A 24409-nucleotide genomic window follows, 5' to 3' on the forward strand; every position below is an offset into this window, starting at 1 on the left:
ACTATGGAGACGCTGAGGGAGTCTGTACTGCACTTGGCATTGCAGATGTCAACCTACAAGCGGGCCACGCTGGACGAAGAGGATCTGGTGGACTCACTCTCCGAGGGCGACGTGTACCCCAATGGCCTACAGGTAAGAACCCTGACCTTTGCTGCTCGGGCATGCGCAGTCTGGCCTTATCCTCCTACCCACCCGCCTCCAGTCTGGAGGGAAAAGAGGTGGATTGTGTACCCAGCAGCTCTAGGCCCCCCAGAGGACCCTTTCCTGTGCAGCTGTGCTCCGAGGACCCATTCCTGTGCTCTGAAGCTGGCCTCCATCCCACCTGCAGTCCCATCCATCCCTCAGATACAGAGTTGAAGTACAGAACTTTTCACAGAAGAGCCTGGGGTGGTAGTGGGGGTTACACAGACCTGGACCCAGCACCAATAGTCTAAAGCTGTCCCAGCTTTGGCATGGCGGCCCCGCCTCCTTGGAGCCCTGTCTGTGAAGGACTACCCCTTCGTATCTCTCTTCTCTCTAACTACCTCCATTAACAGGGCTTGGGGGTGGCCTTCTGTCCTCTCTCCTTCTGTCCTCTCTCCCTGCGCTTTGCCGGCCTACACTGGGTTCCTTCCTTATAGGGCCTGCCCCTGTAGGAATCCCACAGAGACTTGACATCCCTGGCTTGCCGGTGCCTTGCAGGGGGCCTGCTGCCCAGGCTTTCTCCTCTCCTTTGCCTGGGGCAGAGCTTTCAGAACACAGGCAGAAAATTTGGGAAGGTTGCTGAGAATTTGGGGACATTTTCTGTAGGTGCCCTGCAAGTCTTCCTTGGAGCCTCCATGACTTCCCCCCAGACAGTGCTAATTAAAGGCGTGTACCACACCACCACCAGGTTTATTGTTGTTGGTTTTTAAAAATTTATTTAATTTCATTTATGTGCACAGGTGTGAGGGTGTTGAATCCCCTGGAACCGGAATTCCAGACAGTTGTGAGCTGTCATGTGGGTGCTGGGACTTGAACCTCGGGTCCTCTGGAAGAACAGCCAGTGCTCTTAACTGCTGAGCCATCTCTCCAGCTCTGTTGTTGGTTTTTTGAGACACAGGCTCTCATGTAGCTTAGACAGGCTGTGAGCTTACTGGGTAGTCAAGAACGGCCTTGAAGTTGAGCTTCTTCCGCTTCTGCCTTCCACACACCGGGATGTCAGGCTTCCACACCCAGGTGTGTGCAGTGCCGGGGACCAAACCCAGGGCCCCGTGTTTGCTGAGCTACGTGCCCTCTCCCTGCCCCCCACTAATACACAGTTGTCCGTGGTGTGTCAGGAGCACAGAGCTTTCTTTACAAGACGCACCATTGTTGTTTGCCCACCTCTTAGAGCCTCTGCGAAGATTCAGATAGGCAATAATGATTTAAAAAAAACAAAAGTTGCGTCTGGTGCTCTGAAAATGGACTTAGGTGTCACAGAAGCTCACTGCACCTGATACCTCAGGGGTGCCCCAGAAAATAACAGCATTTTCCTTCCAAAGCTCTGCTTCATAAATGCCGGTTGCCTGGTACCTTGTCTCTCTCACTTATGTACATGTACAGAGAGAGAGGGGCGGGGGGAACAGACAGACCAGACAGAGACACACACACACACATACTCAGATACAGACAGATACAGACAGACAGACAGACAGACAGACAGACAGACACACACACACACACACACACACACACACACACACACACACTGATTGCAGTAGCTTAAAGGAAGATGGCTGAGGTTATACCTGAGCTAACATGGGAAGCCTAGCCACAGCTGTCTACTAAAAACCTTTGAAACACATCCAGTTACTTCTGGGGGAGCCGGGGGGAGGGGGGGTTGGCAGGGGCGGGAAGGTTGGAGATTAGGCAAAAGGAAAGCTGAGGTACAAAAATCTCCCACCTACACCTTCCCACTCCCTGCACAGGGCTGTCTTTGGAGAGTGATTTGAAGGACAGACCCACTTAGGACTTTCAGACAACTTCTTCCTTGTCGGGAGGAACCTTCAGCTCCATCCCCCAGTTATAGCGTAGGACTCTTGGCCAGTGGGTTCTAGACTCTGAAGTAGCCCCTCACACCTGGTAAGGTTACCCACCTTCCCTCCCGTCCCCCACCCCCTGTGCTGGAGAACTGGCTATTCCTCCTGGGAAGAAAAAAAACGTCTCCTAAGACTGTGATTTCTCTTAAAGGTCTGTCCTTCTGGAGTCCCACAGGAGGGACTGTTAAGCTGTCACCATCCTCTTTAAGATTAGGCGTGGAAGGGCAGGTGCCAGGTGGGACTTTGACAGAGTTGCAAAGACAGCATAGTACTGCTCAGGGCTGACCTCAGTGTCCTCAGCCGGAAGTCTACCTCATGGAAAAGTTACTGGAAGGAACTTCCCCAAAATGACACCCCCCACGGAGACAGGCTCTCCCCCCCCCCCCCCCCCCCCCCCGGCCGCGAGACTGAGCTGTCACGGTCTGCCTGCTCTGAAAAGCTGAGTTTGAGGCAGAGAGCCGGCATGATGCTGGGCCTCTGGGCTCCCCGAGAGAGCTTTGGCAGACAACTCCTGTTTGCTGCTCCATGAAGCCAGGTTGCTGGGGCCCCTTAGACTCTGAAAGCTTGTTTAGCCTGGTTCCCACCCCTGGCTCTTCTCCTGGGCCCTGGGGCAAGCACTCTTCTTCACCCGCAGAACTTGTTCTTGCTATAAGCCTAGGTGAGCCAGGCGTTCACTTCTGTAACCGAATATTTATCCCCACTTATAATGGGCTTTGTTTCCCCGTGCACTGCAAACCCTGGGAACAGCAGGGCTGGACACCTCTTCTTTCTCCCTCCCAGTCTGCTGCTGTCTCTAGCGCCACCCCTCTTCTTGGGCCTCCCCCCTCCCCCTTCTCTATTTGGAGGGCATCCCTGTCTCCTGCTCTCTGTTTCTACCTCACAGTGTTGAATAGGGCGCCGAGCCTGCCAGCGGGCTGAGAGTCCACAGCGACTTTAATTCCATCTTTGGGGTATCATCTCAGTGCCTTGGCCAAAAGCCACTTCCCAGTCACCTCTCAAGATGGACTGGGCTCCTTGACACTAATCCTTCTGCCTTCCAAGTGGCCACAGCCTGGGTCCCTATAATCGGCATGACCTCCTTTCTGAAAGAAAGCATGAGATCACATATTTCCTTGTGGTCACCTCATCTCATGGGGTCCTCTCCAGGGCATAGGTATTGGGGGCGGGGCGGGGCTCAGGGAAAAAAGGTAGAGTGGTACCCTGATATCACCCAGACCCATCCACCACACTGGAATTTGCCCAGCCTCTCCTGCTCCTAGCCCAGAGCTTCCAGGTAATGCTTGCCCCCAGGAGCTGCTCCGAATTCCCTCTGCCCTGAGGCAAAGCCTGTCCAGAACCTCAGAAGTGCCTGGCCCAGCAAATGAAAGTCAAGCAACGAAACACGACAAAAGTCAACGGTCCTATTTTCAAAGCCCGTTTGCAGTTCTTACTCGGAACTGAGAATGTTTTAATTCAATTCTGACTTGATTCTAATTTAATTCGCAGTGGATGCCATCTGTTTGGATTCAACACTTAGCTTGACATAGAACAATGATGTCCTATCCTGCTTGTTTTTTTCCGGGGGGTGGGGGGGGGCGGCGGTGGGGGGGGCGATGGGGCCCCTGGACAGGAGCTGTGCCATCTGGAGAGATGGCTTGTTTCTCTGTGCCCTCCACTTCTGCCCCAGAAGCCCCCATGAGCTGCACATCCTCCGGAGCGCACGCTAGTACCTGGTCTTGGGAACTCTCCCACTAATCAGCAAAACAGAACAAATGGGTGCCGGGCACAAAAAAAAGTCAGCTCTCAAACATTTCTAAGCTGTCCATTTGTTTCCTCTCCTCCTTCCGTGTTCTTTTCCTCAGCCATCCCGTCTATCCTCCCCCCTCGCCTCCAGGATGTCTTTTCACCTTTCATCTCCTTGTCCCCCCCCACCCCACCCCACAGCACTTTAGTGTCCTGAGGAGGTGGCGTTGTCCTGCTTTCTCCAACCCCCCCCCACAAGCTGAACAGCCTGTCCCAACAGCTCCCCAGCATTGCCATCAAGCAGAGGAGGCCTCTGGAACCAAGGCCCTCCTGCCTCTGTGCTCTGTTACCTGAGCCACAGCCGTGGGGCAGGAAAGACCACGAGGTGGAAGAGGAAGGCTGGGACAAGTCTTAGAGCAGGACAGCCACGTGAAGGGACGCTGATGTCAGTGTCCCCAGCAAAGCTGCACCTGGCACAAGGTCTTGGGGGTGGGGGAGGGGAGTCTCTCTGAGCACCAGAACCTGAGGTACACTTAAGTGAGATAACTGACGTTCAAAGGGTGCTGTGTCTACAGGAGCGTGTGTCCCAGGTTGTCTCTAAACAGGCGAAAGTACCCTGGGCAGAGACCTCTAGCTCTTCCTGTTTTAAGAAAGCTGACAAGCCGGGCGTGGTGGCTCATGCCTTTAATCCCAGCACTCAGGAGGCAGAGTCAGGCGAATCTCTGTGAGTTCGAGGACAGCCTGGTCTACAAAGCAAGTCCAGGACAGCCAAAGCTACAAAGAGAGACCCTGTCTCGAAAAGAAGAAGGAGAAGAAGGAGAAAAAGAAAGAAAGAAAGCTGACAGGATCTCCTCAGATAGCCCTCTGTCTCCCTGCAACCTGGCCACCACCATGGGGTGTACACCTCCTGGGCAGTCACAGAAGTCTCCGATTGTCAGCATCCTTTTCTCAGTTTTAGATCCTAGTTTTTCTTCTGTAAGAAGTCCTCAAGTTCCTCTTTCTCTTTTAGCACCCAGGGGGTACCCCAGGCTGGCCAAGATACCCTTCCCTAAGGTGACCCGTCTCAACTCTCAGGTGCCAGTTGTGGGATGCCTTCTGACCTGCTCTGGGGGCACCCCTGCACAGCTCTGTGGGAACTCAGTAAGACGGTGGCATATCCCTGGGTCCCCTAGTGTGCTGGGGACCCCTTAAGGACTGCTGTTGTCCCTCTCCTTGCCACCTCCTCCTCATCCACCCCCAAAGGGCAGGTGCAGTGACGTCTCTTCCAGTCCTTTGGAGGGACTTCCTGTTCTTTCTCAGAGCTATGCCTTGCACCCCGTGACCCTTTCCTCTTTTATTTGTCCATACCCAACCCAGACATCACCTGCTCCAGGAAGCCTTCCCTGTCCGCCCATCTCTTCCTTATCTGCCTCCTCTCCTGACAGAAAGCAGTCAAAAGCAAAGGAATCCATTTCTGCCCAGCCGTTTGTACAGGGTGACGTCACTGAGCGGCCCCACTTTCTGGAGACAACTTCCTGTCCTGTGCCCCTCCTGGCTTTTGCAGAGAACCTCTTAGAACAGAAGGGACCCTCCACCGCCTCTACCCCCACGCTGGCTTTGGGTGTGAAGAGCTTGGGCTGAGGGTCCCCAGTGCAGGCATATCCCCTCCGGCCCCCTGCCCCCAAGGAGCTGCCACACCCTCTGCTTCCCCTCATTGTGCCTCCTTTCCTGTTTAGCCAGACTGTGGAGGAGGCCCTGGCACATTTTTTCTCCCTGAATGGAGCTATTTCTCCTCTTGTCTTCCCCGACCATCCCCTAAGACCCATGTCTCTTGGCCTCTGGAGGGCTCTGGATAATCTGCTGCAAATCTCAGGCCTGTCTATTCAGTTATGAGATGAGTGATCGGGGACCTGGGTTTCCTCGTTTGTAAAAAGAGAAGTGTCCGACAAGGCAACCCTAACAAGATTGGAAAGCCTTAACGGGCTGCGTGTGTCCCCACTTGTAGAGAGCAGGATCTGTGGTTGTGTCATGCCGTGCTTGTTTCTGGCTCTGTAGATGTGGGGGGCTCTTAGGAAGGCCCAGCTGGCCGCCCTGTGAATGCCTTCAAGTCCAAACATCCTGTTCTTTTTTGAGCTCCTAACTGGAGAATTGAGAAAGCTGTAGATCCCTCCCTCCCCCCCCCCCCCCCCATCTACCGGTATCGGGTGTCAGAGCAAACACAAGCCTGCCTGAGCTGAGCTGCTAGCTCTGGGGTCCGACAGCAAATCGAAGCTACTGGCCAGGGCAGTGGTTCCTTTCCTGGATTAGGGCAGAATCTGTGGGAACCGGACCACCCCCTGAGACAGCCGGATGCCTCCCCAGGGTGTGGGTCTGCAGCAGACCCCCTTTCTTTTGGGGAAGGGGGGCCCTGGGCTCATGGTCTCGCCCCCCCTCTTGCCTCCTCCCCTGCAGGTGAACTTCCGAAGCCCCCGGAGTGGCCAGAGGTGCTGGGCAGCTCGGACCTCGGTGGAGAAGAGACTGGTGGTGCTGGTGGCGCTTCTGGCAGCAGGCCTGGTAGCCTGCCTGGCAGCCCTGGGCATCCAGTACCAGACAAGTAGGTGCATCTGTGATTTGTAATTAGCTTAACCATCATTCCTCTATGCAAGAGACAGGGGTCCTTGTTTAAGCCTCCAAAGCCAAGGAGAGAGATGCCTAGGGGCTTAGGGTCCAGACAGATGGGAGGCTTTCAAGACTTGCCTGGATTACTTAGTGGGTTCAAAGCCTTCCTCAAGGCAACAACAAAAAGGATGTGAGTTCACAGCCTGGGCTAGCAGCTTCATGGTTGGACAAGCCACTTAATTTTTACAACCTACATTTCTTTTTTTCTGCTTTAAATATAAGGAAAAGTGCCTTGTTGAGGGATGACTCTAATGACCTTTGTCTGGTACCCCTCAAGGATTTCTTCGGTTAGCTTTGGCTCTGTTACTCTGATGGTGTGGCTACTGGCCTTCCTTAGTCTCACGAGTATAGAAGTAGTGGCCTAGTTTACCGGGCACATTCCGTGGACCTCTCCTCACACTTACTCTTCCTCCCAGAGCCACGTGAGGTCTGGTGGAGGCACTGAGACCAACTCACCCCAGGCTGCAGGCCAGGGGGGTTCAGTCTGGAAGTTGCATTTGCTCACAGGTTTCCCAGGGGAATCCAGAGCGAAGGCCCCAGCTTTCTTTGTAATCAAAGTGCCCTCCAGAGCTTGGAAGCACCCCGGAAAGACTGTAGTACCTCATGCCCCAGAGACTTTGTGTGTCTCTGTGCGTGCATGACTCTCCTCCCTGTTGGGTGGTCATATGATGGTGGCTCCTTCTGACCTGTTGGGATAGGTCCCTCAGTCCCTGCTGTCATGTGTCTCTCTGGCCCTGTTGTCACGATTGGTCCTTCTAGTCCTGCTGTTAGGAAGGGTCTTCTGGCCCCTCTGTCTCTGTTGGCAGAATGGATTTCTCTGACCCCACTGACATGCTGGGATCATGGGGAGAGTGGTGCCAAGCTGAAATCCAGTCCAGGGTCTCCTATTCTCCCCCCCCCCCCACCAACTGTCTACTTTCTTGTCAGTCAGAGAGAACAAAGGAGGGTTTCGGGGTCCCACCCACCTACTGACTATCATCTACCCCATCGTGATGGCTATATTGAGTCTTCTCCACTATGAGGATGCTTGAAGGCAGCCATCTTGGAATGGGATGGGGGCATTTTGGTTTCCTGAATAGAGGTCTGGGGCTTCATTCATATGTCTCTTCTATGTGGGATATAGTCATTCATTCATTCATTCCACAAGCATCATGAGTGCTTACTCTGACTGGCCTAGGTATCCACAAAGTGCTTAAGAAATGTTTGATTATTTAACTGGCTAACCCATGGTGTATAGAGATGTCTGCTGAGTCCATGCTTTACTGATTAAGTACTTATTTCTGGGCCTTTAGCCCTGTGTCCGGCATAGTGTTTGCATGCCATGGGTGTGTAGAAGCTGAATAAATGAATGGCCAGATGACCAAAGGAGAATAAAGGAGAGTGGAACTGGAAACAGCCTTTCTCTTCCAAGCGTGTGTGAGTGTGTGTGTGTGTGTGTGTGTGTATGTGTATTTGTGTATGTACCTGTGTCTGTGTTTGTGCATGTCTGTGTGTGTGTGAATGTGTGTGTGCGTGCATGTGACTGTGGAGGTATATATATGAGTGTGTGCACACATCTGCTCCATCAATAGAGCACAAATGGAACATTCTCTTTCTAACAGTTACCACTGTCCTAAGTCAGCTTCAGTTCAGAGCATCCTGCCAGGCAGTGTGGGCCCATCATGGTCTTCCCAGCTCTTGGTCCAGAGATGGAGAGCAAGCTACTCTGGGGCTCCCCTTAGGAACCCCAACATGTTTCTCCAGCAATCAAAGAGTGCTCCCAAAGGACAGCTTCTTAGTAAAAAGCATCACGGGGCTGACAAGATGGCTCAGTGGGCAAAGGCTCTTGCTGCCATGCCTGACAAGCTGAGTTTGGTCCCCAGATCTCAGACATTGTTGCTACCAGGTGGGACTCATAGGGGCAGATTCCAGTGTCTGCATCTGTCCCATGCCTCTCCCTGTCTCCTAGTCTGGACCTGAGAGAAGAATGGCCCTCTCGCGTGGGTGGAGCTGAGCTAAGGACCAGGTTACCATTGAGAAAAGCAGCAGCCACCTTGGCAGAACCTAGCATTGGCTGCATCTGAGCAAATACCAGGCCAGACAAAGCAACTCCTCAGACAATTCTGGAAGACCTACCTCTAAGCAGTGTCTGGGCCCTTGAGGACATTCTGACCTACCTCCTGGCTATGGCCTCCTTGCCAGAGACTTGCAGCCGCTTTCCAAAGAGCAGCAAGAGTCAACACAAAGTTCTTCCAGGAAGATTTATTTTTTTTAAATATACTTTATTAATTTATTCATATTACATCTAAATTCTTATCCCATCCCTTGTATCCTCCCATTCCTCCCTCCCTCCCATTTTCCCCATCTCTTTATTTTATTTATCACCATGAGTATTTTGCCTGCATGTTTGTGCACTTCATGCATGCTTGGTACCTGCAGAGGTCAGAAGAAGGTACTAGAACTTAGAATGTAGAGTTGTAGATGATTGGGAGCTGCCATGTGGTTCCTGGGAATTGAACCCAGGTCTTTTGGGAGAGCAGCTGGTGCTCTTAACCACTGAGCCATCTCTCTAGCTGGAAGTTTGTTTGCTGAGTGTGTGTGTGTGTGTGTGTTGTGTGTGTGTGTGTGTGTGTGTGTGTATGTGTGTGTAGAGGCTCATGTGCATGTGAATTGGTCAGAGGACAAACCTGGATGCCAACCTTAGGAATGCCATTCACCTCTATTATGATAATGTCTCTCACTAGCCTAGAGCTCACGTGTTATGCTCAACCAGCTCTCCAGCAAGCCCAGGGATCCTCCTGTCTTGACCTCCCCAGCATTTGGAGTACAAGTGTGTGCCTTCACTTCTGGCACTTGTACTGGGGTTATAGATGATTTTTTTTTTAAACGAACCTATTTTTTTATCCCTGTTCTGCAAAGTATTTTCTGGCCTCCTGGGGGCCAGGTACATGACTGAGTGGGTAAAGGCACTTGCTGTAAAGGCTGATGGCCTGAGTTCTAGCCCAGAGCCTACATGGTAGAAAGAGGAGAACACTGACTCCTGTAAATTGTCCTCTGATTTCCACACATGCCATGGCACACAAAGTCGAACAATACACTCACACATACACACACACATATACACAAACATACATGTATACTTACACACATGCATGTTTTTAAAGAATTAAAACATCTTCGATGGCAGTGAGGGCAGGTACTCTTGGATGAGTAAATTAGATCTGAGCTGGTTCCTGCCTTCTTGTTTTTTTTTGGGTTTTGGTTTGGTTTGGTTTGGTTTGGTTTGGTTTGGTTTTTCAAGACCTAGTTTCTCTGTATAGCCTTGGCTGTCCTAGACTTGCTTTGTAGACCAAGCTGGCCTTGAACTCACAGTGATCTACCTGCCTCTGCCTCCTAAGTGCTGGGATTAAAGGCGTGCGCCACCATGCCTGGCTGTTCCTGCCTTCTTAACTGAACATCTGTGTCCCAGAGCAGTGGAATGTTTGTCCCCTCTGCAGCCAGTGACCAGGTCTTAAAACACTTTGATTCAATAGATCGTTAATTCATTCCACAGACATCATGGACCAGCAATGGATGCCGGGGAAACAAGTTCACACGCTAGTAGGGAGGTGACATAGCACAGTCCACGATAGGACAGCAGATGCCCCAGGCAGGAAGGAGCACAATGCGAGAGGGTCTGGGAAAGTTCCCAGGGAACAGTGTTCCATAGATGAGAGGGTCAAAAACTAATCAGTTGGTCAGATGAGGACCCCGCAAGCCATTCACTAGTCACTCAGATAGACACTAAGTTCCTGATGGGTCACGGATACTTGGTTAGATTGGGTTTTTTGCTTTTTGAGACAGGGCCTCTCTGTGTAGCCTTGGCTGTCCTGGACTCCTTTTGTAGACCAAGCTGACCTCAAACTCACATAGATCCACCTGCCTCTGCCTCCCAAGTGCTGGGATTAAAGGTGTGTGCCACCACTCATATTGTTTTCAAACCCAAGTCTCCTTACTGTGTGTCTTGTGGACATTTCCAGCCAAGATTTTTGTCAGACTTGACTTCCTGCCATTTACTGAGTAAAAACAATAGCTATTATTTTTCCTCTCCAAATATGAACTTATATATCATAATAGTGAATAGCCTTCCTCAAACACACAGGCCTTCCCTTTCCCCTCATAAAGTTCTAGCCTTCGCGGTGGCCGGGAACTGGGCTGTGTGGCTCTGAGTAAGGCCGTCTGATCTAGTGTTACTGTAAGTGGTACCATCCCCCTTGCCATATAAAGGCTCTCTGTGGGCTGTGACTCAGTGGGAGAGCCCTTGCCTGGCATGTGCAAAGCCCTGGCTCCATTCCCAGCCCTTGAAGAAGATTCTTCTCAGGCCAAATACCAATAGCACAATAATTTTGTTTCGTTGTTTTGGTTTGTTCTGAGATACGGTCTCCTGCATCTCGGACTGGTTTCCAGTAACTCCTTGGAGCTGATCATGACTTTGAACTTCTGATCTTCCTTTTCCTGTGACTCCCAAATGTTAGGATTACAACCTGTGCCACTCTGCTCTGTTTTATGTGGCACTGGGTATTGAACCTGAGGCTCTAGCAACTGAGCTACATTCTCTGCCCTAATTGTGTGTGGGTGTGTGCGTGTGGGTATGCAGGTATGTGTGCATGTATATGTGTATGTATGTATGTGTAGGCTTGAACATGTGTATGCATACATGTGTGTGTATATATGGTATATGAACACACAGAGAGAATCTGTAAGACATTCAGTGTTAATTTTATTAAAAAGATAAATGTGTAGACAAGAAAATGAAACAGAAGTCTTCATGGTGGCAGCATTGCTGAGAGAAACATCGGCTTAGTTCTGAGCTCTTTGTTTTTTTGTTGTTGTTGGTGGTGGTGGGTTTTTGTTTGTTTGTTTGTTTTTTTCTTCTGAAACAGGGTTTCTCTGTGTAGCCTTAGCTGTCCTAGACTTACTTTGTAGACCATGCTGGCCTCGAACTCACAGCAATCCGCCTGCCTCTGCCTCCCAAGTGCTAGGATTAAAGGCGTGTGTCACCACCACCCCGGCAGTTCTGAGCTCTTTGAAACCACTGAAGGGCGTTTACACAGCTAACAAAAGTTTTATTCCATGTGACAAGAGACTCTGAATCTACTGAGCTTTTAGATCTCACGAGGGATCTAGTAGCCAGCCAGCTAGGCCAGGGCCAGGGAGGGCTTGTGGCCCCTGGGCTCCAGGCCATCTGCACTGCTCATCTCTCATTGGTCTCTTGTCCTTGACTCTCAGGAACGCCCCCGGTATGTCTAACCGAGGCTTGCGTCTCAGTGACCAGCTCCATCCTAAACTCCATGGACCCCACGGTAGACCCTTGCCAGGACTTCTTCAGCTATGCCTGTGGGGGCTGGATCAAAGCCAACCCCGTGCCTGACGGCCACTCACGCTGGGGGACCTTCAGCAACCTCTGGGAACACAACCAAGCCATCATCAAGCATCTGCTGGGTAAGTCCTAGGGGACCAGCAAACAGGTTAAGGAGGGTAATGTCCCGCACTGTGTGACCCCAAGTGAGCTGGTTAACTCTGAGCCTTGCAACCTGAGATCCACAGTTTGTGGCACTAGGGAGCATGTGTGAGAAAGTCGTCACTGGCAGTGTACACTGAGCTCCAAGCCGTGGCTTTCAAGGCACAGCTCGGGCTCCTGCCTGGCACTGACTGAGTGAAAGGGGTTGAGACGGGACCCAGATCAGAGGGGTATGCTTTCATCAGTGGTGGTGTCATGGAGGATGGGAGGTGGGGAGGGGGAGGTAGGGTGTATAGCTCAGTCGATAGAGTGCTTGCCTGGCATGCATCAGGCCACGGGTTCAGTCCCCAGCTGTTGTGATATTAGCACAAGCCTGTAACCCCAGCACTGAGAGGAAGAAGCAGGAGGATCAAAGTTCAGTTTAAAGTCAACCTAGACTTCATGAGATCCTGTCCCAAAACAAAACAAAACACACACACACACAGGAAAGAAAGTGAGGTGACATGAGCCGGGCGGTGGTGGCGCACGCCTTTAATCCCAGCACTCGGGAGACAGAGGCAGGTGGATCTCTGTGAGTTCGAGGCCGGCCTGGTCTACAAAGCGAGTCCAGGGCAGCCAAGGCTACACAGAGAAACCCTGTCTCGAAAAACAAACAAACAAGCAAAACAACAACAAACAACAGAAAGTGAGGCAACAACTTGTCAGAGAGCCTGTCACTCAGTAGGTAGAGTCACCTTGGCTGCTGCTGAAGGATGCCTGACCCAACAAAGTCCTGTGGAATGTGGCCTCCATGTTGAGACTCCAAGTCCGCCCTGCTTACTGCTGTACTCTGGTTCCCACCTAGGACCCTGCCCACCCAGTGCCTCCTCTCCCAGACAAGTCCCGGCGTGCGCTGGCCCACATGTCCTGATCTGGAGAATCTTTTTCCAGCTCCCTTCCTGCTGCCCTCTGCCCTCTGCCCTCTCCTGGGGCTCCCAAAGCATGAGGAGGACCAGATAATGAAAAATCTATTCATTCATCTGTCAGGGAACAGGGGCAGCACTTAGACTCATGAATACTTAATTGTGTCTTGGCAGACGGTTGGATTTTTGAGACAAGGTCTCCCTGTGTAGTCCAGGCTGGCCTTGGATTTGAAGCAGTCCTCCTGCCTCCATTCCCAAGTGCTGAGACGACAGGTGGGGGCCACCACACACCCAGCTTGTCAAGCTTTTTAAAGCTCTTCGGCATACTGAGGAGTAGGTGACACAGAAGTAGCTGCTTCAAAGAGGACAAATCCTCTCTAAGCGACGGAAGTCATCTCAGGAGATGGAAATGATGCCGCTTTATCAGCATTTTTAGGCAGCGTTGTCCTTCAGGTACAAGTGGGTTAAGGACACCCCAGCCTCGGACCATGGCTGTTGCTAGGTTACCTGCCACCCTTTCCCCTACAGTCCCCAGCAGCTCCTTGACAGCACCCCTCATCTCATCTGAAGCAGGTTGTGTCTTCTTGCCTCAGTTTCCCCACTAACTTGTCAGGGTTCATGAGGAGTGACCTTCAGTCCCGGGCTATGACTTTCTATTCACCCTGTCCCTTGGGGTCAAGTTGGTGGTAGAGGGATCTGCCCTGTGCAGTAACAACCTATGAAGACCAGACATGGGGAACAGCAGGGCCTGGTGGCATCTGGGTCACACTGCCCCCTGCCCCCATCTTGACTGTTTGTCTAGGGACCTATTCTGCATCACAGTCCCCAGTCTGTAAAACGGTCTCAGTGCCATGTGATAGAGAAGGTTGCTGTGAGTGTAGACTTGTACACGGAGGCTCAGGGGCTGAACATGGGGCCTGTCCCCTAAAACGTCCCCAGAGAAGCACAGCTGCTGCCCTTCTGGTGGCTGTATGTGACTTCCGAGCAGACTCCTCCCTCACAAGCTGCATGAGGGTGGAGGGGGCCTCCCAGGTCCTTGGTTCCGCCCCCTTTATAACATGGAATCTCATGGATCACCGGGAAGGATGCAGCGAGGGATCAGGGGAAGGTAAAGTCACAGACTGATTTAAGACTCAGCACGGCATGGACCAGTTATCAGGGAGAGAGGTACTGGGTTTGTCTGCGATGTGCTGTACTCTATTATTTGTTTTTCATGATGCACCCTCGGAGGTACAGGCCTGTTACCCGTGATACTCTGAGGCAAAAATGGATTCCCTAAGAGATGGTGGAGCTATGTTGTCTCAAAGCCTGTGCTTTCTCATTCCCAGCTCTCTTTAAACCACATCCACTATGGAGAGATGCCCCGTAAGTTTTGCTTGGAACTAAGGCCTGTGGCTTACTTTCTCAACGGCTGCTTGGCTAAGCCCTGCAGGCCAGGCAAGCCCTAAGCCCCACACAGCTGAAGTCACCTCTGTGTTATACTGTTCAGGAACACACACGCACACACGATGCATGTCCTAGGGACACCGTCCCAGCCTCCCTCCTGGGAACTAATCTAGATATGGCTCTTCAGCGGTATCTTAATTGCCTGGGAACCCCACGAAGGAGCAGAAAGCAGGTGAGGGAGTGACAAAAAGAATGCTGAGGGCTTAAGGCCTACCTAGCCAGTTTCAGCATCCCTAAGACAAAGGGTTAGCCAGCGGGCCTCAGAAGGAGCCAGGTAGGCATTAAGAGCTGGAAGGCACTGGAACATGGAGGTTCTCAGGACTTCCAGGGTAGCCTGGAGTGGGCTGTCAGTGATAGGGAGATAAAGAGGGGCATTTGGAGTGTTAGTGAGGATCCTGCCGCTGGCCCAGCAGCACAGCTGTTTACAAACAAGCCATACCCTTCCCTCCCTCCCTGTCTCTGTCCTCCCTCTTTTCCTCCCTCCCCACCTCCCTCCCTTTCTCCCTTCCTTCCTCAAGGTCTCTAGCCCAATGCTGATCCCCTATGAAACCAAAGATGACTTTTCAAATTCTCACCCACCTGTCTTCACTTCCAAAGTGCTGGGCTTACTATGTCCGGCCTGTACAGTGCTGAGGGTGGAAACCCTAGACAGGCATTACCAGTATCCGTGCTATGTCCCCAGCCCAAGCCACGCATTCCTTTGATGGCTGAATTCACCGTGGGCCTCCCAGAGGGTGGGCTGACCTGGGGCCAGGTGCCACCGTGGCTTGTCCTTGAAGCTTGGTAGCTAGAAGGGGCTGACCTCAGTTGTAGGGAACATAGACTCTGCCACTCCCTTAGGCTGACCGCAGGGTCTCCCGTAGGATTGGGGAGAAAGGAATGTGGCTTCACACCATCAGGAGGTAGCCAGCTCCCCATCACCCCTTAGACTTGGCTTGCCTTTGGCTTTCTGGCTGTACTTAGCTCGAATTATTTTACCATCTAGACAGCCTGCAGCACAAAGCCTTCCAGACCCATATCTCCCTCCCCGTCTTATATGTCATGTTGGTGTGTATGCTTGCCTTTGTACATTCCTGTGGAGACCAGCGGTCAACCCTGAGTGTCTTTCTCGGTTGCTCCTCTACCTTACGTTTTTGAATCAGGGTCTCTCGCTGAACCTAGACCTCACTGTTAGCGCTAGACTGGCTGGCCAGTGAGGCCTGGAATTGACCAATCTCCAGGCCCCTGCATTGGGGTTACAGATACATGCTGCGACACCCACCTTCTACCTGGTGCTGGCTTTCCAAACTTAGATCCTCACTGATTGAAACGCTGGAATGAGCTAATTGCAAGGAGAAGTTATAGTGTAAACATAAAGGTTTATTGGGAGCAATAAACCTAGTGCTGGAATGGAAGGTGTGTGCCACCCACTTCCTTCCGGATTTTAAGCCTTTCTCCCTCTTACGTCTTCTACCAAAGGGCCTCCTGGGCCTGAGCCACACTGACGGGTACGTCCCTTTCAGACTTACATAGCATCTTATGAGAACATAAAGCCGAACATGGTGGTGCATTCCTGTAATTGCAGCGTTCCAGAGGCACAGGTGGGAAGATCAGGGGTATTAAGTATGTCGTGTTGGTGTGTATGCTTGCCCTTGTACATTCCTGTGGAGACCAGCGGTCAACCCTGAGTGTCTTTCTCGGGGGTATTGCTATGTATTAAGTTTATGGTCAGCCTAGGCTATATGAGAGAGCCTGTCTCAAAAGCAAAAAATGGGCCGGGCATGGTGGCACACACCTTTAATCCCAGCACTCGGGAGGCAGAGGCAGGTGGATCGCTATGAGTTTGAAGCCAGCCTGGTCTACAAAGCGAGTCCAGGACAGCCAAGGCTACACAGAGAAAGCCTATCTCGAAACAAACAAACAAACAAACAAACAAACAAAAAAAGGCAAAAAAAGGATAAGTACTTAAGTTTTGTGATGACTGAAGCAGCACAGATTCCATAAAGAACAGTCAGCTGTCGGGGCTGGGGAAGAGTGCTTGCCTGGCCTTGGCACGCACAAGCCCCGGGGCTACTCCAGTACCAGAGCTGGGGGGTGGGAGTGGAACAGGGGATGGTGTATGGGGCTGGGGTGATGGCGGGGAGGAGATAGCTGCCTCCCTCTGTTTCTTGTATCCCTGATGCCAGTCCTCTCTGAGAACATAGAACATTCCAGTCTCGTGAAATGAATTAATGTTGGTGACTGGTGTCATGAATTTTATCATCCCGTGTCATCTCATTTCCATTTTGATTATGTTTCCCCAGTATTTATTGTCTGGGTTTCCTCTTGCCCTCTTGTGTGGTGCCTTTACACTTCCTCCTGGTGCAGTGTCTGCAGCAGCTGGCCCACTTTCACTGTAGCATGTTTTTGGTAGATTGGATGATTCAGGCAGGGAGATGGGTCTGGGACTTCTTAGGGGGTGGGTGTGGATAGAGTGTCTTCTGGCCTGGTTTTTCTGCACACTGGCTGGCAGGAAGGAGCAAGAAAACAGAGACTAAAGCACCAGTCCTGGCCTCAGCCACTTACTTATATGACCTTGGACTGCTTCGCCCCATCACTTACCTATAAGTCGGGTGCCATCCAAGTAAGAGCCACTGCGGGCAGTGTTACGACAAGTTACACCCATGACCACACCCACATGCAGAGAGCCATTCTGCTTTCTCAGAGCCTTAAGAATGCCTGGGTTCAGGGCTGGAGAGATGGCTCAGAGGTTAAGAGCACTGGGTGTTCTTCCAAAGGTCCTGAGTTCAATTCCTAGCAACCACACGGTAGCTCACAACCATCTACAATGAGATCTGGTGCCCTCTTCTGGCCTGCTGGTGTACACGCCGACAGAGCACTGTATAAATAATACATAAATTAATTTTACAAAAAAAAAAAAAAAAAAGAATGCCCGGGTTCAAATTCCAGCATGCGCGTCAGGGGATTTGCCTTTGTCAGCAGGCTCCTTCCCCCTCCTGGCCTCCTTTTCCTTCTCTTTGGCCGGTAACACCAGATGCCTGTTTCTGTGTCCTGTGATGGTGAGCTACAGGCCTGGCCCTGGCCTGCACTTCGCTCGGCACCAGGAAGTGGCAGTGCTGTTGTCCCAGAGAGCTGGGCGCCTCTTTTATCAGCCCTTCTTCTCCCTCTCGCATGGCGCTCTCGAGGCGTGGAGCTGGCTGAACTGAGTCTGTGGTTTATCTAAAACAAACACTGGCCTTGCCTGATGGAGACTCCTGGCCCCGCATGCTTCTGCCCAGACAATGCCCGTGGCAGCCAGGGAGAGCGAGGAATTCCCAGGCACCCTGCTCCTGCAGCTCATCTCAGCCTCTGCTTGCCTGGCTGCCTGGGCGTTTGCTTCCTAACACCAGGAGCGATGTGAGAAAGGGATCCAAGAAAAACTCCCAGAGGAAAAGAGAGCACCGATTAAACGGTGTGCTGTCTTTCCTCTCTGGGACTTTGGGGGAAGTGACTGCAGAAGTTTCTGGAACGCGGGGTCCCTGGAAGGAAGTAATGAGGCAACTGGAAACTCTGTTGTCTGCTCCCATGCTGCCAAATGATTTCTATGCCACTGGAGCCCTGGAGGTCCCAGAAAGTTCTCCTGGCTTTCCCAGCCCAGTCAGTAGCAGCAGCTGCTGAGGAAGGCGAGCCTAGTGCTTAGCTCGCTTTCCTTCACGTTCCGAGTGCTCTTCACCCCTTCTCTGCCACCCTCTCGCCCAAGACCTGTCTTGTTCACCTGATCGATCGCTGTACCTCCCATGCAGCTGTCTTGTGTGTTCTCCCACAGGTGTGAGCATGTGTGTGCATGTGCGTTTGGAGGCCAGAGAGCAAGGTCAGGTGTTTTCCTCCAGTGCTCTCTGCCTAATTTTTTGTTTGTTTGTTTGTTTGTTTGTTTGTTTGAGACAGGGTCTCTCGAAGAACCTAGAGTTCATTGATTCTGCTAGGTGGGCTGGCTAGTAAAGGCGAGAGTTCCTCCTGCCCCCATGCCCTGACCCCTGCCTTCCGGCGTCATGGTTACAAGCTTGTACAGCTGTACCCAAGTCTTACAGGGGCGCTGGGGATCTGAACTCAGGTCCTCACGCTTGCATAGCAGGCACTGTACCGACTGATCCAATTCCCTAGCTGCGTACGGCTAACTCAGTTCAGTTCAGGTCCCTCGAGCTGGAGCTTGCGAGGTAGTAGCTGCTCCTGATTGAGGCGGGAGGAGGAGGGCGGTGTGCCTCAGGCTCCCCTGGAGTTTCTGCCCCGACCAGGTCAACACTGGCACACAGGTGAGATACTCCTGGCAGAGATATGAGTGCCATCCTCATACTGCACCCACATATTCTGCCTCCCTTCCTCTCCTTACAGGGTTTGGGGAGACGCCATAGAGTCCATACAGGATGTACCCAGACACCAAGGTCTCAGCGCAAGGGAGATTTATTACCCCAGAGGGGCAAGCAGGGGGCTGGCTGCCTCTGGATCAGACAAAGGCAGGCAGCAAGCAGCAGCGGGTGTCTTGTTTGTTTGTTTGTTTGTTTGTTTGTTTTTGCGGGAGTGAGGTTTTTGATGAGAGAAGGGAAGTCCGAGCTAGCGTGCATTGGTGAGTCCTGATTGGACAGGTTAGCCAGGGTAGCCAGATGATGAATTTTCATTGTTTAGTCTCAGGAAGGAGTCAGTGGCCAAATAAGGGGATAGACTTAGGGGGCTAGCTTTAGGAATGTCGTCTAACAGTTTAGCGAGGGAGAAGGAGGAGGGGGCAAGACCTGCTGGCATCGTGTCTGCCATGTTCGGGCCTGTGTTTGCCATGCTCAGGCCTGCTAGCCACCTTCACTTATCACCCCCTACCCCCCCAGATAGGATGTTCTGCCTTATTCTACATGAACCCTGGGCTCTGCTGTTGTAGCACATGTGGCTGAGGGCCTACTGTGTGCCTGGTTGTCCTGGGGACACAAAGATGTCCCTCAGCCTGAAGCTAGAGCAGGGTTTTCTTTCTCTTGCCATCCTCCTGGGCTACCTGCAGTTTCTCTTTTCATTCTTCCGTTCTATCCCCGTGTGTGCTTTGATGCTCTTGCCACTGCTGGGTGGCTGTCTCCCTACTGCCCACGCATCCCTTATACTCAGATGCCAACCCTGGGAGCTGAAGGCTTCACATGAGCATGGCCATAGACACTAAATGTGTTCAGGGAGGCCTCTCTCTCTCTCTCTCTCCAGATGCCAGGGAAAGGGAGTCCGTGGCCTCCAGCTGGATCTCAGAACGCACTGTGACCACCACAGCCAGGCTGTCCCTGGGGAGCCTGTCTTTAGGTCTCTTATCTCAGTGGCCTTGGGGCCCTGGGGAAAGCAAATGCCAGGCTCATTCCCAAGCGCAGAGTTCCAACCCTCGCCTCTTAGGGTCATGGCCAGAGCCAGGTGTGGATGGGGAGAGAACGCTTCTGGGGCTTGGCCAGCACCTGTCCGTTGGTTCTGCTTTCCCTTCTAAAAGCTGAGCTGTTGGGAAGTGTTGCCATGGAGATGAGGGCCTGAGTGAGGGACACACCCCCTTCCCATCCCTGCATTGCACATCAAACTCTTCTGTTTCCACCCTACCTCTAAAAGCAGCAGCAGCCTATCACTCCCTTGGGACTTGGGGGGCTCCTGTGTGTTTCCCAAGGGCCTCCAGATGTGTGTGGGTACGTGTGTGTGCACACGTGTGTGTGCAAGTACGTGTGTGTGCAGAGAGAGGGAGAGTGCGTGTGTGTGTGTGTGTGTGTTTGTGTGTGTGTGTGTGTCTGTGTGTGTGTGTGCATGCTCACACTTGCTCAGACACTGGAGTTCTGGCGTACAGTAGGCCCCTTGATGGCCTGAGCAGCACAGAGTGGTGTGACAACCCTGGCAGCAGCAGGGACCCTCCAGGCCACACATGGGCAGGCATGTGACCTTCAGCAGGGGGCATGTAGCATAGGTGCTGAGGAGGAGGAGAGGGAGTCTCCTGGGTGCCTGGGAAGCTCTGAGCACCCCACCCCCACCCCAGGAAAAGATACTGCCCTAGTAGCCGAGGCCACCAGGGTGGGAAGTGGGAAACAGCCCTTTGAGCTGTCTGTAAGTCTAGCCCTCTTGGGAGGAAGCAAGAAGTCAGTTCCTAATGAATGAGGCCTTTCAAGTCATGTCCAATTCCTGCCTTTCTCTCAGGCAAGGTCATCTGGGATCTGAAAACCGTGGCAGGGTTCCCACCTTCCAGGCAGGGGACTCGGGGGCCACGTGCTGCCTGGTAGGGAAGCCAGCTGTCCTGCTGGGTGGGCTTATTGATTATTGATCTGGTGAATCACCATGACTGGGTTTATTTGCTTTGCGTTTTCATGTCACTGTCTGTCACTGGAGGCACTCAGGGCAGGAACCTGGAGGCAGGAGCTGATGCAGAGGCCACAGAGGGGTACTGCTCACTGCCTTTCTCACCATTGCTTGCTTTCTTGTAGGACCCAGGGCCAGCAGCCCAGGGATGGCACCATGGCACCGCCCATGGTGGGCCAGGCGCTCCTCTAGCAATCACTAATTAAGCAAATGCTTTACACAGGCTTGCCTGTAGCCTGATCTTACCGAGGCATTTTTTTTTCAGTTGAGGTTCCCTCCTCTCAGATGACTTTAGCTTGTGTCAAGTTGACACAAAACTACCCGGCAAAGCACAAGCTGTGATTTTAGAAACATATCTGTAAGGCCATCTTGCAGAGAAGAAAAAAACCAAGACACGCTTTTTATAACAGTCAACTAAAATTGGGGGGGGGGCACCTCTAATCTTGTCAGCTCTGCCCAGAGGAGAGGCCCTCACATATGACAAGGGAAAGGCTTCTCCGCTGTGGACGGGGATTACCATGTTGTTTTTATACAGCTGGGAGTTCTGGGGATCCTGGAAGGTCTCGCCCAGTTGGGACACAACTCTGTTCTTTCTTGACATTCTAGAAAATTCCACGGCCAGTGTGAGCGAGGCAGAGAGGAAGGCCCAGGTGTACTACCGTGCGTGTATGAACGAGACGAGGATCGAGGAACTTCGGGCCAAGCCCCTGATGGAGCTGATTGAGAAGGTGGGTGCTCAGGTTGGACATCCATGGACGGCTTCCCTCTGCTCAGCCTCCCGCCACCCACCTCTGGCCTCCGCCTCAGCTCTCAGTTGCCTCACACCTCCAGCCACCACACCCAGCCAGAATGCCGAGCCCATCTGTCTGCTGAGGGTGTTAGGGTTGCCTGAGCATGTGTGTGCATGGCTCCGCGTGGGTGGTTCTGTCTGTGTGGATGGTCTAGGGTGTGCATCTGCAGCTGCTGGGGAGATGCGTGTGTTAGGTCTAGGTGGGGGCAGGGACCATATTGACTGTCCCTTCTCTGCTGCTGTTTTGGTCCTGCGTGTGCTGGACCAGAAGCAGCCTAGACTCTTGGGTCAGAAATAGCTCTCTGCAGGAGGAGGAACTTGCTGATTACTAATAAGTTGTTCATCTATTTCTTCTTTGCTCTGTGTGTGCGTGTGTGTGTGTGCGTGTGTGTGTGTGTGTGTGTGTGTGTGTGTGTGTGTGTGTGTGTTTGGGGGGGGGGTTCACATAGCTCAGGCTGACCTCAAACTACCTATCTAGCCAAGGATGCTCTTGAACTTCTGGTCCTGTTGCCTTGACCTGCTGAATGCTGAAACTACAGGCATGTGCCACTATGCCCGCTTCATGCAGTGCAGGAGACTGAACCCAGGACATTGTGCAATCTGTCAACCGGAGCTGCATCACTAGTCTCACGCCCCCAAGCCAGTCCATCCTGAGCACATTTGCAGTCTTGGGGTGACCTCCAAGGAGGGCTGCCCAAGGCTAGCCAGGCTTTCTGGTGCAGACAGAGGTGGCTGGGAATGTTTTCTGGCTATTCTTGCTCCCTCACAGATTTTGCCTCTCAGCTCACCTTGGGGGAGGTCTTGTAGCATGGTTGGTGACCCTGGGGCAGTATCCGTCCCTCCTTCTTCTCTTGCTTAGGTCCCATGTGCCAAGCTAGGAAAAACCAAGGGCAGAGTGTCTGTACACATGTGTATTTGGGCATATGGTGGCCAGAAGAGGACAGCAGGTGTTCTGCTCTGTCACTTGCTTCCTTATTTCCATGAGATAGGGTGTCCACACTGATTGGGGAGTAAGGTTGAAAGTCAACAAGCCCCCGTCACCCCCCACACACACACACACATACACACATACACAGTCCTCCCATTTGCTACAGCACTGGCCTCATAAGCATGCATGAGGCTGCGCCCAGCTTTTATTGTGGGTGTGCTGGGAAATTAAACTTCGGCTTCCATGTTTCCAGGGCAAATGCTTATTACCTGTTTGCAAGACAAGATGCCCATGGCTTCTCAGCCTTTTTCAAAATATGGAGCCTTTCCCCCATAGACACCTTTGGAATCACATTTTAGTAACACACAGGTGACTCAGGAAGCTGTGTCTATGGCAGAGTCTCAGCCCATCTCCATCCCAGCCACGTGGGAGTAGCAGCCTTATATGCTCTTAGCACACTTAAGGACACGTGGCTAGATGTGGTGGCACACACCTTTAATCCTAGCACTCGGGAGGCAGAAGCAGGTGACTCTCTGTGAGATCGAGGCCGGCCTGGTTACAGAGTGAGTTCCAGGACAGCCAGGGCTACACAAAGAAACCCTGTCCTGGGGGAAAAGAGGTCAGAGGACTGAGGGCTCTAGGGGCATAGAGCATGCGGCTCAGTGATTTGCACAGGGCCCTCACATCATCTCACCACAGGGTCACACCCGTGCACACACACGCGCACACACCACCACCGCTGCTGCCTGCTCTCCCCCCACAGCTCGGAGGCTGGAATATCACAGGACCGTGGGCCAAGGACAACTTCCAGGACACGCTGCAGGTGGTCACGGCGCAGTACCGCACCTCACCCTTCTTCTCCGTCTACGTCAGTGCCGACTCCAAGAACTCCAACAGCAACGTGATCCAGGTGGGCTGCGGTGATGTGCACTCCCGGACGTGGCTGGGGACACCACCTGCTCCCCTGCCTCAGCCCCTGGCCTTTGTGGCTCTGCTTGGAATGGGTTGGAGTGCATCATCTCTCCCTACTTTCCCTTCACCCAGCCATACCACCCACTTGCTGTGTGACCTTAGGCAAGTGGCTCAGCCTCTCTGAACTGTTAATTTCCTAGTCGGCCACATGCACTGTAAGTCCTACCTGCGCTGAGGGATGTCAGGATGGGACCAGAAGGCTTCTGTGGTTCTGGAATGTTCTTCTCCTCCCTGCCCCAGCCTCAGAAGGCTCTTTCCCACCATTGTCTCCACAAGTTCCTGTTTTAGTTCTTCAGGGTGGCTGCCATTCCCCTTAGAGTCTAAAGGAAGAACCAGAGGATCAGAAAGGTTTAGTAACTTCACCGTGCTCACACAGCTTGGGGTAGCTTGAACCATGTGGACAGTGTTGGGTGAAATCATGTTTTACCTAGGTCAGGGGTTGTCTAAAGAGGTTTTCTCGGCCCTTCAGAAGAACTCAAGTCCCTGCAGATAGGTACCTGTCCCATCTTTGGTCCCTGGGTGGATGTGGTGGTGGTGGTGGTGGTAGCTGCCAGCTCCTCCTCCTGTTCCTGCTGGTACCTGCCCCAGGGCAGGTGGTAGCCAAGCAGAGGACCTCCCTCTCACCCCAAGTCCCTCTGCAGGTGGACCAGTCCGGCCTCGGCTTGCCCTCTCGAGACTATTACCTGAACAAGACAGAAAATGAGAAGGTGAGCTCGCCCGGCCTGCCCCACTGTACATGGCATTGCCTAGCACACCTGGGCAGCCGCACAAACTGGGCTTTTATGGAGAGCTGGGTCTCCTGAAGGTTGACAGGCAGCCATGGTGGGGAGGGGTGCCCCCAAACCTTCTGAATCGCGGTTAAGTGTTGCGGACATGAGGGGCATCGTTTATCCCTTCTCTAAAGAAGACAGTGGTGGTGGCCACCACTGTTTGCAGGTCCTTAGCCTTCTGTGGCCTTCTGTCAAGCTGATAGGACTGTCACCTTGCCCTGTAAGACTCAGAGACACGCCGGGCACACGCCTTTAATCCCAGCACTTGGGAGGCAGAAGCAGGCAAATCAGATCACTGTGAATTTGAGGCCAGCCTGGTCTACAAAGCAAGTCAAAGACAGCTAAGGCTAACACAGAGAGACCCTGTCTCAAAAAGAAAAAACAAGACTCAGAGACACTCTGTGACTGACTGTTCACA

General features: G+C 52.5%; 1 protein-coding gene across 3 annotated transcripts in view; it reads left to right on the forward strand.

The window, feature by feature from the left end:
* Window positions 1-24409, forward strand: part of ECE1 (endothelin converting enzyme 1) — a 106828-nt gene that overhangs the window by 48236 nt on the left and 34183 nt on the right. For all 3 annotated transcript variants that reach the window (XM_084788163.1, XM_084788162.1, XM_084788161.1), the window contains exons 2-7: window positions 46-132; window positions 6192-6333; window positions 11646-11858; window positions 21138-21259; window positions 23013-23159; window positions 23863-23928. In XM_084788163.1, coding sequence (XP_084644289.1) covers window positions 46-132; window positions 6192-6333; window positions 11646-11858; window positions 21138-21259; window positions 23013-23159; window positions 23863-23928 — 777 coding nt within the window. The remainder of the gene's footprint in view (window positions 1-45; window positions 133-6191; window positions 6334-11645; window positions 11859-21137; window positions 21260-23012; window positions 23160-23862; window positions 23929-24409) is intronic.

The sequence above is a fragment of the Acomys minous genome, assembly GCF_964271855.1.
Source record: "Acomys minous genome assembly, chromosome: 6".
Taxonomy (NCBI): domain Eukaryota; kingdom Metazoa; phylum Chordata; class Mammalia; order Rodentia; family Muridae; genus Acomys; species Acomys minous.